Below are 11,900 nucleotides of genomic sequence, written 5' to 3' on the forward strand. Positions count from 1 at the left end.
ATAAAATTTGCCAGCTAAGAGAGGATGTTCATGCAAAAGCTACTCGTTTCATATTACGCTTAGTACTTAGAATGTGACATTCTAAAGGAAAAGTTTAATTGATAATGATCACAAAGATCCACTGATTCCATGACCTAGTATCTAGAACGTGACGATCTAAGAAACAATTAAAGAAAGATGATCCACGTGATTCATGTGATTTATGTCTCTCCAACAATTTAACATTTTCACATACATGATGCATAGTCACATTTTCATATCATTACATACTCATTAAATTTTCTTATACAGTTTTATAAAAGAAATCAATTATTGAGGCAAAGAAAGCATCCCTTCGACACCCTTACGGGACACGTACAAAGACCAAAATCATGGAAGGGATGGTAGATGACTTGGAGCAACAGTATGAGGAGCTGAGAGGAGATGTAAATCAGTTGAAAGAACAAATGGGAAAAATTTTGGACTTGTTGCAGTCAATGGAATCCAAAAAAGGGGCAAATGGAGAGTCGTCTAAACAGCCTCATGAGTCACCTGATTACCCTCCTGGGTTTACTCCACGCACGCAACCCAACCCGAATGTTCAAAGGTACACACCACCTGTCATCCTAACGACCTCAGAAAATGACCATCATGTTTCCACTTCAAACCTTCAAGGCCAAGTTCCATTACCTCCATATGGTTTACCTCCGGGATACACGCCACCTGTGGCTAATATTCCTGAGGGTAATCCATCTACCTCCACCTTAAACCCATCACATCAAACACAAACCCAAAACCTAACCCTTGAAGCTAATGACCCACAAATTCCAACCCACTCAAATGCTCATGCACCACCTAATGTAAGTCATGGCGAAAGGCCTCCTAATAACCAGGGATTAGTTCCTGCACCAACTGTTATTGTACACCATCGTCATTCGGAAGATATTTCCCATGATGATAAGCTTCAATCGTTGGAAGATAGATTAAAGGCCATAGAGGGATTCGACAATTATGGTTTCAATGCTGTGGACTTGTGTCTGGTTCCTGATGTTATAATTCCTCCCAAGTTTAAAGTTCCAGAACTTGATAAATACAAGGGAGATACATGCCCAAGGAATCATCTCACTATGTATTGTCGAAAGATGGCCTCCTGTGCTCATGATGACAAATTGTTGATTCACTTCTTCCAAGAAAGCCTTATTGGAGCAGCATTAAGTTGGTACATGAGCCTGGAGCGAGGAAGAGTACGCACATGGAAAGACTTGGCAGAGGCTTTCTTGAAACAGTACAAGTATAATATGGACATGGCCCCAGATCGCACACAGTTACAAAATATGATAAAGAAAGAGAATGAGACCTTCAAGGAATATGCCCAACGATGGAGAGGGGTAGCTGCTCAGGTACAACCTCCATTATTGGAAAAAGAGATGGTCACGATGTTCATTGATACACTCCAATCCCCCTTTTATGACAGGATGATTGGAAATGTATCATCAAACTTTTCAGATTTGGTCATCATTGGAGATAGGGTTGAGATGGGAGTTAGAAATGGGAAGATTGCACACATGACAACAGGATCCACAACCATCAAGAAACCCTTAGAAACCACAAATAAGAGGAAAGGAGGTGAAACAAATGCAGTGATGACAACACCAGTCAGACCTAACTACAATCCTATTTCTTTCATACCCAATTATAGACCCCAATATATGTATAACCCACAAATTGCAGCAGTTTCTTTGCCACCATACCCGCAACCTTATCCATCTAGAATGCCTTATCGGCCACCTACAGCGCCACCACAATTTCAAGTACCCCAAGAAAATCAATCGGCAATTTCGCCTCCCATGGTGAATAATGCTCAAAGAAGGGGAAATAATCAACCAAGGACTCTAGCTCCGATCCCTATGACCTACACTGAACTGCTACCACATCTGGTTCAAAATGCTCTAGTTGAGCCTCTTCCTATAAAGCCTGTCCAACCTCCATATCCAAGAGGTTTTGATTCAAATGCCAAATGTGAATATCATGCTGGGGCAATAGGCCATTCAACTGAGAAATGTTGGGGTTTGAAACACAAGGTACAAGACTTGATAGATGCAGGATTATTAAGCTTTAAGGAAAGCGAGCCGAATGTAAGAAATAATCCACTTCCAGGTCATGGGACTTCATCGGTTAATGCTATCAAAGAAGAATGTACTCCACAAGTGATAGAAGTAGAGAAGATCCGAACCCCCATGAGATTCATTTTTTCAGAATTGTGCAAATATGAGATGATTAAGGGAGAGTCTCGCAAAGTAGGAGTATGCGATTTCCACCCTACAACCACACATTCTATTGAGGAATGTGGCAAATTCAAGGAAATATTACAAGGCATGATTAACTCAAACTTTGTTCAGGTGAGCCAGGTGCGTACAAAAGAGGATGTATTGATGATTCAATCAAACGAAAAGTCCAGCATGACTACTCCAAAACCACTGGTAATCACTTTCACAAAAAACACTTTCGCGTCAACACCTAGTACCCTTAAGCCACTTGTTGTGCAAATTCCAGCTCCTTTCCATTACAAGGACACTAAGGCGGTTCCATGGTGTTAAGAAATGAAGGTAGAAAGTGAATATGTGAATGCCCAACAAAAAGAAGGAATTGACACTACAGAAACCAACGTAACAAATATCGCAGGAGTAGGTGGAATGACCTGTACTGGTAGAGTCTATACTCCAGAAGAGTTAAGAGTAGAAGGCTTGACAAAAAACCATAAGCAAAAGGAAAATACAATTATCAATGAAGAGGTTTCAAGTGTTAAGAGGAGAGATGATGAAAAAGTCATGGGGAAAAAGAAAAAGGAAGTGTCGGATGAAGAAGTCTCAGAATTTCTTAAGTTTATTCGACAAAGTGAGTACAAGCTCATTGATCAATTAAATCATACTCCTGCAAGGGTATCTTTGTTATCAGTGCTGATGAATTCTGAAAGTCATAGAAAATTATTGATGAAGATCTTGAATGAAGCTCATGTGTCCAATGACATCACATTAGACACATTTGGCGGCATTGTTGGTAACATTACAGCCAATAACCACCTCACTTTCACAGATGATGAAGTCCCAGCTGAAGGAAGGGGACATAACAAGGCTTTACACATCTCTGTGAAATGCGCAAATCACATTTTGGCTAGAGTGCTTATCGATAATGGGTCCTCATTAAATGTGATGCCCAAGTCAACACTGGATCGATTGTCTTGTGATGGGACACATATGAAACCCAGTTCTATGATTGTGAGGGCCTTTGATGGATCACGAAGGGAAGTTATGGGGGAGATCGAAATCCCTGTCCAAATTGGCCCATTCACCTTCAACATAACTTTTCAAGTCATGGATATTAAACCTGCATACAGTTGTTTATTGGGAAGACCATGGATCCATTCAGCTGGGGTTGTTCCCTCTTCTTTACATCAGAAGCTGAAATTTATTGTGGAGGACAAGCTAGTGATTGTCTCGGGTGAGGAAGACATGTTGGTGAGTTGTCCTGCTCCCACCCGTTATATTGAAGCAGCTGAGGAGGCTTTGGAAACTTCGTTTCAGTCATTGGAAATAATTAGTACTGCTTATGTTGAATCTCCAATGGGAAGTCCACAACCATCAAGTGCATCCATGATGGTTGCAAAGGTCATGATGAATGGAGGGTATCAGCCAGGACTTGGGTTGGGAACATGCTTGGAAGGAGTCACGAAATTAATAGAATTGCCAGAAAACAAGGGTCGATGGGGGTTAGGGTACAAACCTACTCAAGCCGATAAAAGAAGAATGGCAGAAGAAAATAGAGAGAAAAGGTTGGCTCGTCTAGAGAATCGAGAGCCTAAAGTTCAGAGGATTCCCATTTGTCATCTTTATCAAAGCTTTCAAAGTGGAGGGGTGGTGCACGCAGACCAAGTGGCTATGATTAAGGAAGATAATGATGATAATCACGCCAACTTTGTGTGTCCGTGTGATCCATGTGAAGAGCTCCATAATTGGAAGATCATTGAATTTCCTGTGACTCTTAATTCAATTTCAAAGTAATTGTCACACAAACTCTACAATTATTCCCGTGATTTTAGTATGACTTTTTGTTAATGGGCTTGCATGTTGTCTTTCAGTATATCATATGAATGAAATGCATTTTGATCTTTTTGTCATATGTTCTCTCTATCCTTTAATCTTTCTTTTCTCTCATTTATTGCTCCAACCTTCATTTTCTTTCATCAACCCTAAATTGCAGATTCAATAATAACCATGCCAAAAATAATAACGCTAATATCCCATGTCACGATTTTGATCACCCCATTAATGAGGCTGAAGAAGATGACAATGACCTGAGCACTCCACCAGAAATAGAAAGGTTGATAGAACAAGAGGATCGGGTGATCCAACCCCATGAAGAGGAACTTGAAGTAATCAATCTGGGAAATGAAAATGATAAAAAAGAAATAAAAATAGGAGTTGCTATAAAAGGGGAAGAAAGAAATAAGTTGCTTAAGTTGTTATTTGAGTATGCTGATGTCTTCGCGTGGTCATACCAAGACATGCCTGGGTTGGATTCTAGCATAGTTGAGCATCACTTGCCATTGAACCCAGAATGCACACCAGTTAAGCAAAAATTGAGACGCATGAAGCCAGAGGTCTCTTTAAAGATAAAAGAAGAAGTAAAGAAACAATTTGATGTTGGATTCCTTGCAGTGGCAAAGTACCCTCAATGGGTTGCCAATATAGTTCCTGTCCCAAAGAAAGATGGAAAAGTTCGAATGTGTGTTGACTATAGAGACCTTAACAGAGCTAGTCCCAAAGATGACTTTCCATTGCCACATATAGATGTTCTAGTGGATAACACTGCCCGACATGCTTTCTTTTCGTTCATGGATGGATTTTCAGGATATAATCAAATATAAGGCTGGCTCCTGAAGATATGGAGAAAACTACATTCATTACATCATGGGGAACATTTTGTTATAAAGTGATGCCCTTTGGATTGAAGAATGCTGGAGCAACCTATCAACGAGCTATGGTGACTTTGTTTCATGATATGATGCATAAAGAGATTGAAGTTTATGTCGATGATATGATTGCTAAGTCCAGGACGGAGGTAGAACATATCACAAATCTACAAAAGCTATTTGTGCGGCTAAGGAAGTATAAGCTCCGACTTAACCCTGCCAAATGTACTTTTGGTGTGAAGTCAGGAAAATTGTTGGGATTCGTGGTTAATGAAAATGGTATAGAGGTGGATCCTGACAAAGTGAGAGCAATTTTAGAAATGCCAGCTCCAAGTACTGAAAAAGAAGTTCGTGGTTTCTTGGGGAGGTTGAACTATATTGCCAGGTTCATATCTCAATTAACTGCAACCTGCAATCCGATTTTCAAGTTACTGCGCAAGAGTCAACCAGTGATATGGAATGAAGATTGTCAAAAAGCTTTTGAGAAGATGAAGCAGTATTTACAAAACCCTCCAGTTTTGGTACCTCCCACCTCGGGGAGACCTCTCATTTTGTATATCTCGGTACTTGAGGAATCTATGGGTTGTGCACTGGGGCAACATGATGCATATGGAAGAAAAGAACAAGCAATCTATTACTTGAGCAAAAAGTTTACAGATTGTGAAAGAAGGTACTCTCTGGTAGAGCGAACCTGTTGTGCTTTGGCTTGGGTTACTCGACGTTTAAGACAATACATGTTAAGTCACACTACTTGGTTAGTGTCCAAGATGGATCCGATCAAGTATATATTTGAAAAGCCTGCTTTAACGGGTCGAATCGCTCGCTGGCAAATGTTATTATCAGAGTATGATATTGTGTATGTAACCCAAAAGGCTGTTAAAGGCAGTGCGTTGGCTGAGTATTTGGCTCATCAACCCATAGACGATTATCAATCAATACAATATGATTTTCCAGATGAAGATATCATGGCTTTGTTTGAGGAGGGAGAGTCCATAAATAGAAAGAAGTGGATGTTGTTATTTGATGGAGCTTCTAATGCACTGGGGCATGGAATTGGGGCAGTGTTGATCACTCCAGAGGACCGATTAATCCCTTTCACTGCAAGGTTGGGTTTTGATTGTACTAACAATGTGGCAGAGTATGAAGCATGTGCAATGGGGGTTCTAGCAGCTTTGGAGTTCAAGGCTAGAGTGTTAGAAGTTTATGGAGACTCAGCATTGGTTGTCCATCAACTCAGAGATGAGTGGGAAACTCGGGATTCTAAATTAATCCCATACCACTCATACATCAAAAATTTAATGGAACAATTTGAGGAAATAACTTTCCATCACATCCCTCGCGAGGAAAATCAACTGGCTGACGCCTTGGCTACATTATCTTCGATGTTCAAGATTAGTCAAGGAAAAGAGGTTCCACTGATAAGAATAAATAATCAAGGTCAACCAGCATATTGTCAAGCAATAGAAGAAGAACCAGATGGAAAACCATGGTTTTATGACATCAAACGCTATCTAAAAGACAGAGAATACCCTCCTAGAGCTTCAGAAAATGACAAGAAAACTTTAAGGAGGTTGGCAATGAGTTTCTTCTTAAATGGAGAAGTACTTTATAAAAGAAATCATGACATGGTATTACTTAGATGCGTTGATGCTAAAGAAGCTATGGAAATCATGGAAGAAATCCATGAAGGTTCATTTGGAACACATGCAAATGGACATGTAATGGCAAGAAAGATCCTAAGATCTGGCTATTATTGGTTGACCATGGAGGCTGATTGTTGTAGTCATGTGAGGAAGTGTCACAAGTGCCAAATTTATGCAGATAATATTCATGTTCCCCCAACATCTTTGAATGTATTGGCCGCTCCATGGCCCTTTTCAATGTGGGGAATAGACGTGATTGGTCCAATAGAACCAAAAGCATCCAATGGGCATCGATTCATTCTTGTTGCTATCGACTATTTCACTAAATGGGTTGAAGCAGCTTCTTATGCCAGTGTGACCAGAAATGTGGTGGTCAAATTCATCAAGAGAGATTTAATTTGTAGATACGGGTTGCCAAGTCGGATCATTACTGACAATGGGACCAATTTGAACAACAAAATGATGAAAGAGTTGTGTGAAAGTTTCAAGATTCAACATCACAATTCTTCACCATATCGCCCTAAGATGAATGGGGCAGTGGAAGCAGCAAACAAGAATATTAAAAAGATTATTCAAAAGATGGTGGTCACCTACAGGGATTGGCACGAAATGCTTTTTTTTGCCCTACATGGATATCGCACTTTCGTTCGCACCTCTACTGGGGCAACTCCATATTCGCTGGTTTATGGTATGGAAGCAGTACTTCCCATTGAGGTTGAGATACCTTCTCTAAGAGTATTGGCTGAAACCAAACTTGAGGAAGCGGAATGGGTTCAGGCTCGCTATGATCAGTTGAACCTCATTGAAGAGAAAAGATTGAATGCCTTATGTCATGGTCAATTATATCAAAAAAGGATCAAGAGAGCTTTTGACAAAAAGGTTCATCCGCGAGAGTTTCAAGAAGGAGATTTGGTATTAAAAAAGATATTGCCACCCCAAAGAGATCATAGAGGGAAATGGACCCCGAATTATGAAGGGCCCTATATGGTAAAAAAGGCTTTTTCAGGAGGAGCTTTGATTCTCACAAATATGGATGGAGAAGATCTGTTGAATCCGATAAACTCTGATGCAATCAAGAAATACTATGCATAAAGGAGAGCACAAAATAATAACAAAAAGAAAAGGCTCGCTAAGCTGAAAACCTGAAAAGGCAGCTTAGGCAAAATTTAGAGTGACCTGATAGGCTGAAAACTCGAAAAGAGCGGCCTATGCAAAAGTTAAGGTCTAAAAAAAAAAATAAAAGAAATACCCATTAGACTGAAGGGGCAACTTTAACAAATGCAACTTTTCTAAAGAAAGGCGGAGAAGGAGGAAGTAGATATGACAACCAAAGTGCGAAGCCGGGGCAAACTGGAAGGCCAAGGCAATATTAAGATGCTCAACAAGCATTTCACACCTTTAGAGGCCAATTAATGGGGTTCTCAAAATTGTTGATGTGGGGAATTAGTGTTGCTTTCCCCAAAAATATGATATGTTACTCTCCCATTGTTTTGTTTATCTCCACTCTCATATACTTGTGCTTTCTTCCTTGAAGCAATAAAAGCCCATATTCCCCACCATTCGTCATTTTTGTGTGTTTATTTCATTATGATATGCTAAAAGTGCAACATGCGATGCAAGAAAAACCAATAAATAAAGTCAAAAATAGGCTAAAATATCTCAATTACGATGATTGATTCTAAGAGTCACAAAGAAATGAAAGATCCCTAGCTAACTTTATTGAGAAGATTACAAATGTTGACAATTTTGAATTGTACTATCAGACAAGATAGCTTATCTAGCGACGCAATAATTTGACAAAAGGTCAGTCTGAACACTCATGCTCGTGAGGGGGTCAAAGGTTGGAAAAATGATGCAAAAATAATAATAATAATAATAATAATAATAATAATAATGGGATGAAAGGTCAAAACTCATCTTGTTATTATTTTTCCATTAAAACCATTTCATTGCATGTCATGCATACATCATGAACCGATTGAATGTTTATTACAATTTCTAAATTTGAATTTTCCTATACTTACTTGGTTGTTGTCCCGATTCTTAATGTTTCGAGCTCCCGTGCTCACTCTTTAATTTTCAAGCTTCTATCAATCGTCTGAGTCCCCGTGCTCACTTTTTTTTTTACTTTTCAAGCCTCTATGTCCACGCTTTTAATGTTTCAAGCTTCTATCAATCGTCTGAGTCCCCGTGCTCACTCTTTTACTTTTCAAGCCTCTATGTTCACTCTTTTAAAGTTCCAAGCCTCTATCAATATTTTGAGTCCTTGCACTCACTCTCAATCTTTCGAGCCCCTGTGCTCATTTTATCAATGATTGGGCCCCCGTGCTCATTCTATCTTAAGTCCCTGTGCTCACTCTATCATTCTTTTGAGTCTCTGTGCTCATTCTTTTAATTTTCAAGCCTCTACCAATCTTTTGAGTCTCTGTGCTCACTCTTTTAATCTTCAAGCCTCTATGCTCACTCTATCAATCTTTCGAGCCCCCGCGCTCACTCTTTTAATTTTCAAGCCTCTATCCATCTTTCGAGCCCCGTGCTCATTCTTTTAATTTTCAAGCCTCTATCAATCTTTTGAGCCCCCGTGCTCACTCTTTTAATTTTCAAACCTCTATCGTTCTTCCGAGCCCCGTGCTCACTCTTTTAATTTTCAAGCTTCTATCAATCTTTCAAGCCCCTATGCTCACTCTTTTAATTTTCAAGCCTCTATGCTCACTCTATCAATCTTTTAAGCCTCGGTGCTCATTCTTTTAATGTTTCGAGCTCTGCGCTCACCTTCTTTTGTGATTCGAGCCCCCGTGATCTTAACTCCCAACAGTTTGGAACCATGAGTCTACTATTTTTGTTGCTTTTAGATCTTATATTCTCCAGTTCATGCTACAATATCGTGATTATCTTTTCTCTAATACATGCAACTTTTGTTTTAGACAAAATTGGAGTTTAAGTCTTTACTTATCTTTTACTACTATGATATGAAAACTCGTGTTACTCATATCATTTGGTAAAAGTTAAGTAAAGAGGGGCAACTGTAAACACCAATTTTTTTTTTTTATAAAAAAACTCAGAAAATGCCAAATAGATGAAGCCAAAGTCTTGGTACTAGTAAGAAAGTCTTGGTTTTGGGACCCCATGCGGTAAAACAATTCTTAAAATTTCAAACTTAGCAAGCTGGTAGCAAAAAAAAGAGACAGATCAAAGGGAGCAGTTGGAGACTTCACGGAAGCTTTGAAAAAATTTTCGGTGCTTATAAACAATTGATAAAAGAGAGAAAAAAAAATGAAAAAAAACAAAAGGGCAGTTGCCAAAAGCGGAGGGGGAAGAACCATAAAAGGAGAACAAAAACAGAGGGCAGGATGAAGGGGGAGGACGGAGAAAAGGGAGCGAGGGGAAGCACGGAGGACTCAAGCGGAAGATCAAGCAAGAGACTAAAATAGTGTAGGGAAATACAATTGAATAAGTTATCCCGAGAACCTTCATGCACTGCCGCATGCCAACACCGGAGGCAATTTCCAGCAGCAGCGATACTGAAGGCGATTTCCTTTTCATTTTTCTCTGTTTTTGCCCTGCTGCTACGAATTAATGCTTGACCCATTTGTTTTTCGTTTTCCCCTTTTGTTTCTTTCTTTCTTTTCCTATTCTTTTGTCCTATCTTGTTTTCATGTTCCATGGTGGGCTCAAAGTGGGTCAATGCCATCTTTTTTTTTCTCACCCACTCACGTTGCATCAAGCCATGTAGGCTTATCATACCTCCTTTGTTCTTAGCCCATTTTTATTTTATTTTATTCCATTCTTTTCAATGTTCTCCTTTTTACATCACATTTTTTAAGGTATGCATTATATTAATATTTTATGATAATGGGTTTTTAACCATAGAAAACAATGTAGTATATCGTGGTAGATTAAATTATTTTGTTATTTATGTACATTAGTTTTTTTCTTTGGATAATAGTAATAGTTACTTTAATAATAATAATAATAATAATAATAATAATTTATTTTTAAAAATTAATAATATCTATTTTCTCTAAAAAATTATTTTTATGTGGTATCCCTTTAATCTTAGATGATAATATCTATTTCTTGTTTTAACAAAATTAGTTTACTTGATTTTATTGATTAAGTTAGTTTTTTTTAAGGTGCTAGATATTTATAACAACCAACAACAATAATAATATTTACAGTAATATTTTATTAATATATAATATAAATTATATCTATAAAAAAGAGATTATTTGAATGTGATATTCATTTAATCCTAGAACTTAAGGATATAAGTTGTGACAACTTATTATCATAAAAAAAAACTAAATTTAAAATATGATTAAAAATCAAATATAATATTACAATATTCAATATAAATATTTGAAGTTATTATATCAAAATTTTATTAAAGGAATGGTTAATTAGATGTGACATCTTTTTTAACCTTTGGAATTCAAAGTAAGTTGTGACAGCTTATCTTTAAATTTTTTTCCAAAAGTGAGAGTAAAAATAAAAAATGTTCTACCAAGAAATTTTAAGATCATAACATCTATAACAATAATTTTAATTATAATTCTATTGAATTGATTTTGGTGTACACTTTAGTCAATTCTATATTCTTAGGATGAATGAGCTGTGACGGTTCAAGAATCCTATATTTCACTAAAATAATATTTAATTAAAAAACGTCAACACTCAAATATTTTCCACAAAGAACTACGTAACTCTGATTCTTCATTGCACATGAAGATACGTAGGAGCAAGAATTAAATCTTGTCGAGCCCAAAAAAAATAAAATATATTTGATTATTTTAGTGAGATAAATATTTTTATAAATTATAAATAATTAGTTTAATTAATTAAAGGTAATCGTCTTAGGACGAACGTTGTGAGGTGCTAATACCTTCCTCACACGTAATTGACTCCCGAACTCAAAATTTGGTTTTCGTAGACTGTTTTCTACTTTATGGTTTTTCCAATGTTTTTCCATATAAAAATAACATTGGTGGCGACTCCTCTTTTCCATTTTATTTTTCGCCGTCCCGTCGCGATTTCGGTTGCGACAGATGTTGCGACAATATTCATTATTACGAAAAATATTTTCCCATAATATTGCATGAATAAAAAAGTAGTTACAAATTAATCCATTTAAAAAATATACAGTTTTTTTTTTGTGCTTTGAAAAAGAAAAGTGTATGCTGATTTTTGAGAAAATAATATCTACTAGTAATGTAAAGAATAATATGATAAATTTTTTTTATTAACTTGTATAAATTATTTGCATATATGAAAATCAGGCTCTAGTGTTTTAGCTAGTAATAATTATTTAA

The 11,900-nt window shown here is 37.4% G+C and overlaps 2 protein-coding genes across 2 annotated transcripts; both read left to right on the forward strand.

The window, feature by feature from the left end:
• Positions 1 to 380: 380 nt before the first annotated feature.
• On the forward strand, positions 381 to 2,576 carry LOC145955188 (uncharacterized). Its single transcript, XM_083069896.1, has one exon. It carries the CDS (start codon positions 381 to 383, stop codon positions 2,574 to 2,576), a length of 2,196 nt encoding a protein of 731 aa, XP_082926022.1.
• Positions 2,577 to 2,579: 3 nt separating this feature from the next.
• On the forward strand, positions 2,580 to 4,903 carry LOC145955189 (uncharacterized). The gene is made up of 3 exons (XM_083069897.1): positions 2,580 to 4,033; positions 4,237 to 4,408; positions 4,508 to 4,903. The coding sequence occupies exons 1-3, from the start codon at positions 2,580 to 2,582 to the stop codon at positions 4,901 to 4,903; spliced, it is 2,022 nt and encodes a 673-aa protein (XP_082926023.1).
• The last annotated feature ends 6,997 nt before the right edge of the window (positions 4,904 to 11,900 follow it).

The sequence above is a fragment of the Cajanus cajan genome, chromosome 2, assembly GCF_000230855.2.
Source record: "Cajanus cajan strain Asha chromosome 2, NIPB_CcT2T_4, whole genome shotgun sequence".
NCBI classification, from domain to species: Eukaryota; Viridiplantae; Streptophyta; class Magnoliopsida; order Fabales; family Fabaceae; genus Cajanus; species Cajanus cajan.

What these genes read in the sequence shown, in the direction of transcription:
- LOC145955188 (XM_083069896.1), top strand. Translation starts at nt 381, where the DNA reads ATGGTAGATGACTTGGAGCAACAGTATGAGGAGCTGAGAGGAGATGTA.
- LOC145955189 (XM_083069897.1), top strand. Translation starts at nt 2,580, where the DNA reads ATGAAGGTAGAAAGTGAATATGTGAATGCCCAACAAAAAGAAGGAATT. An exon ending in ACTCTTAATTCAATTTCAAA is followed by an intron (nt 4,034 to 4,236) that starts GTAATTGTCACA and finishes CCTAAATTGCAG; the next exon opens with ATTCAATAATAACCATGCCA. An exon ending in CCCATGAAGAGGAACTTGAA is followed by an intron (nt 4,409 to 4,507) that starts GTAATCAATCTG and finishes TTGTTATTTGAG; the next exon opens with TATGCTGATGTCTTCGCGTG.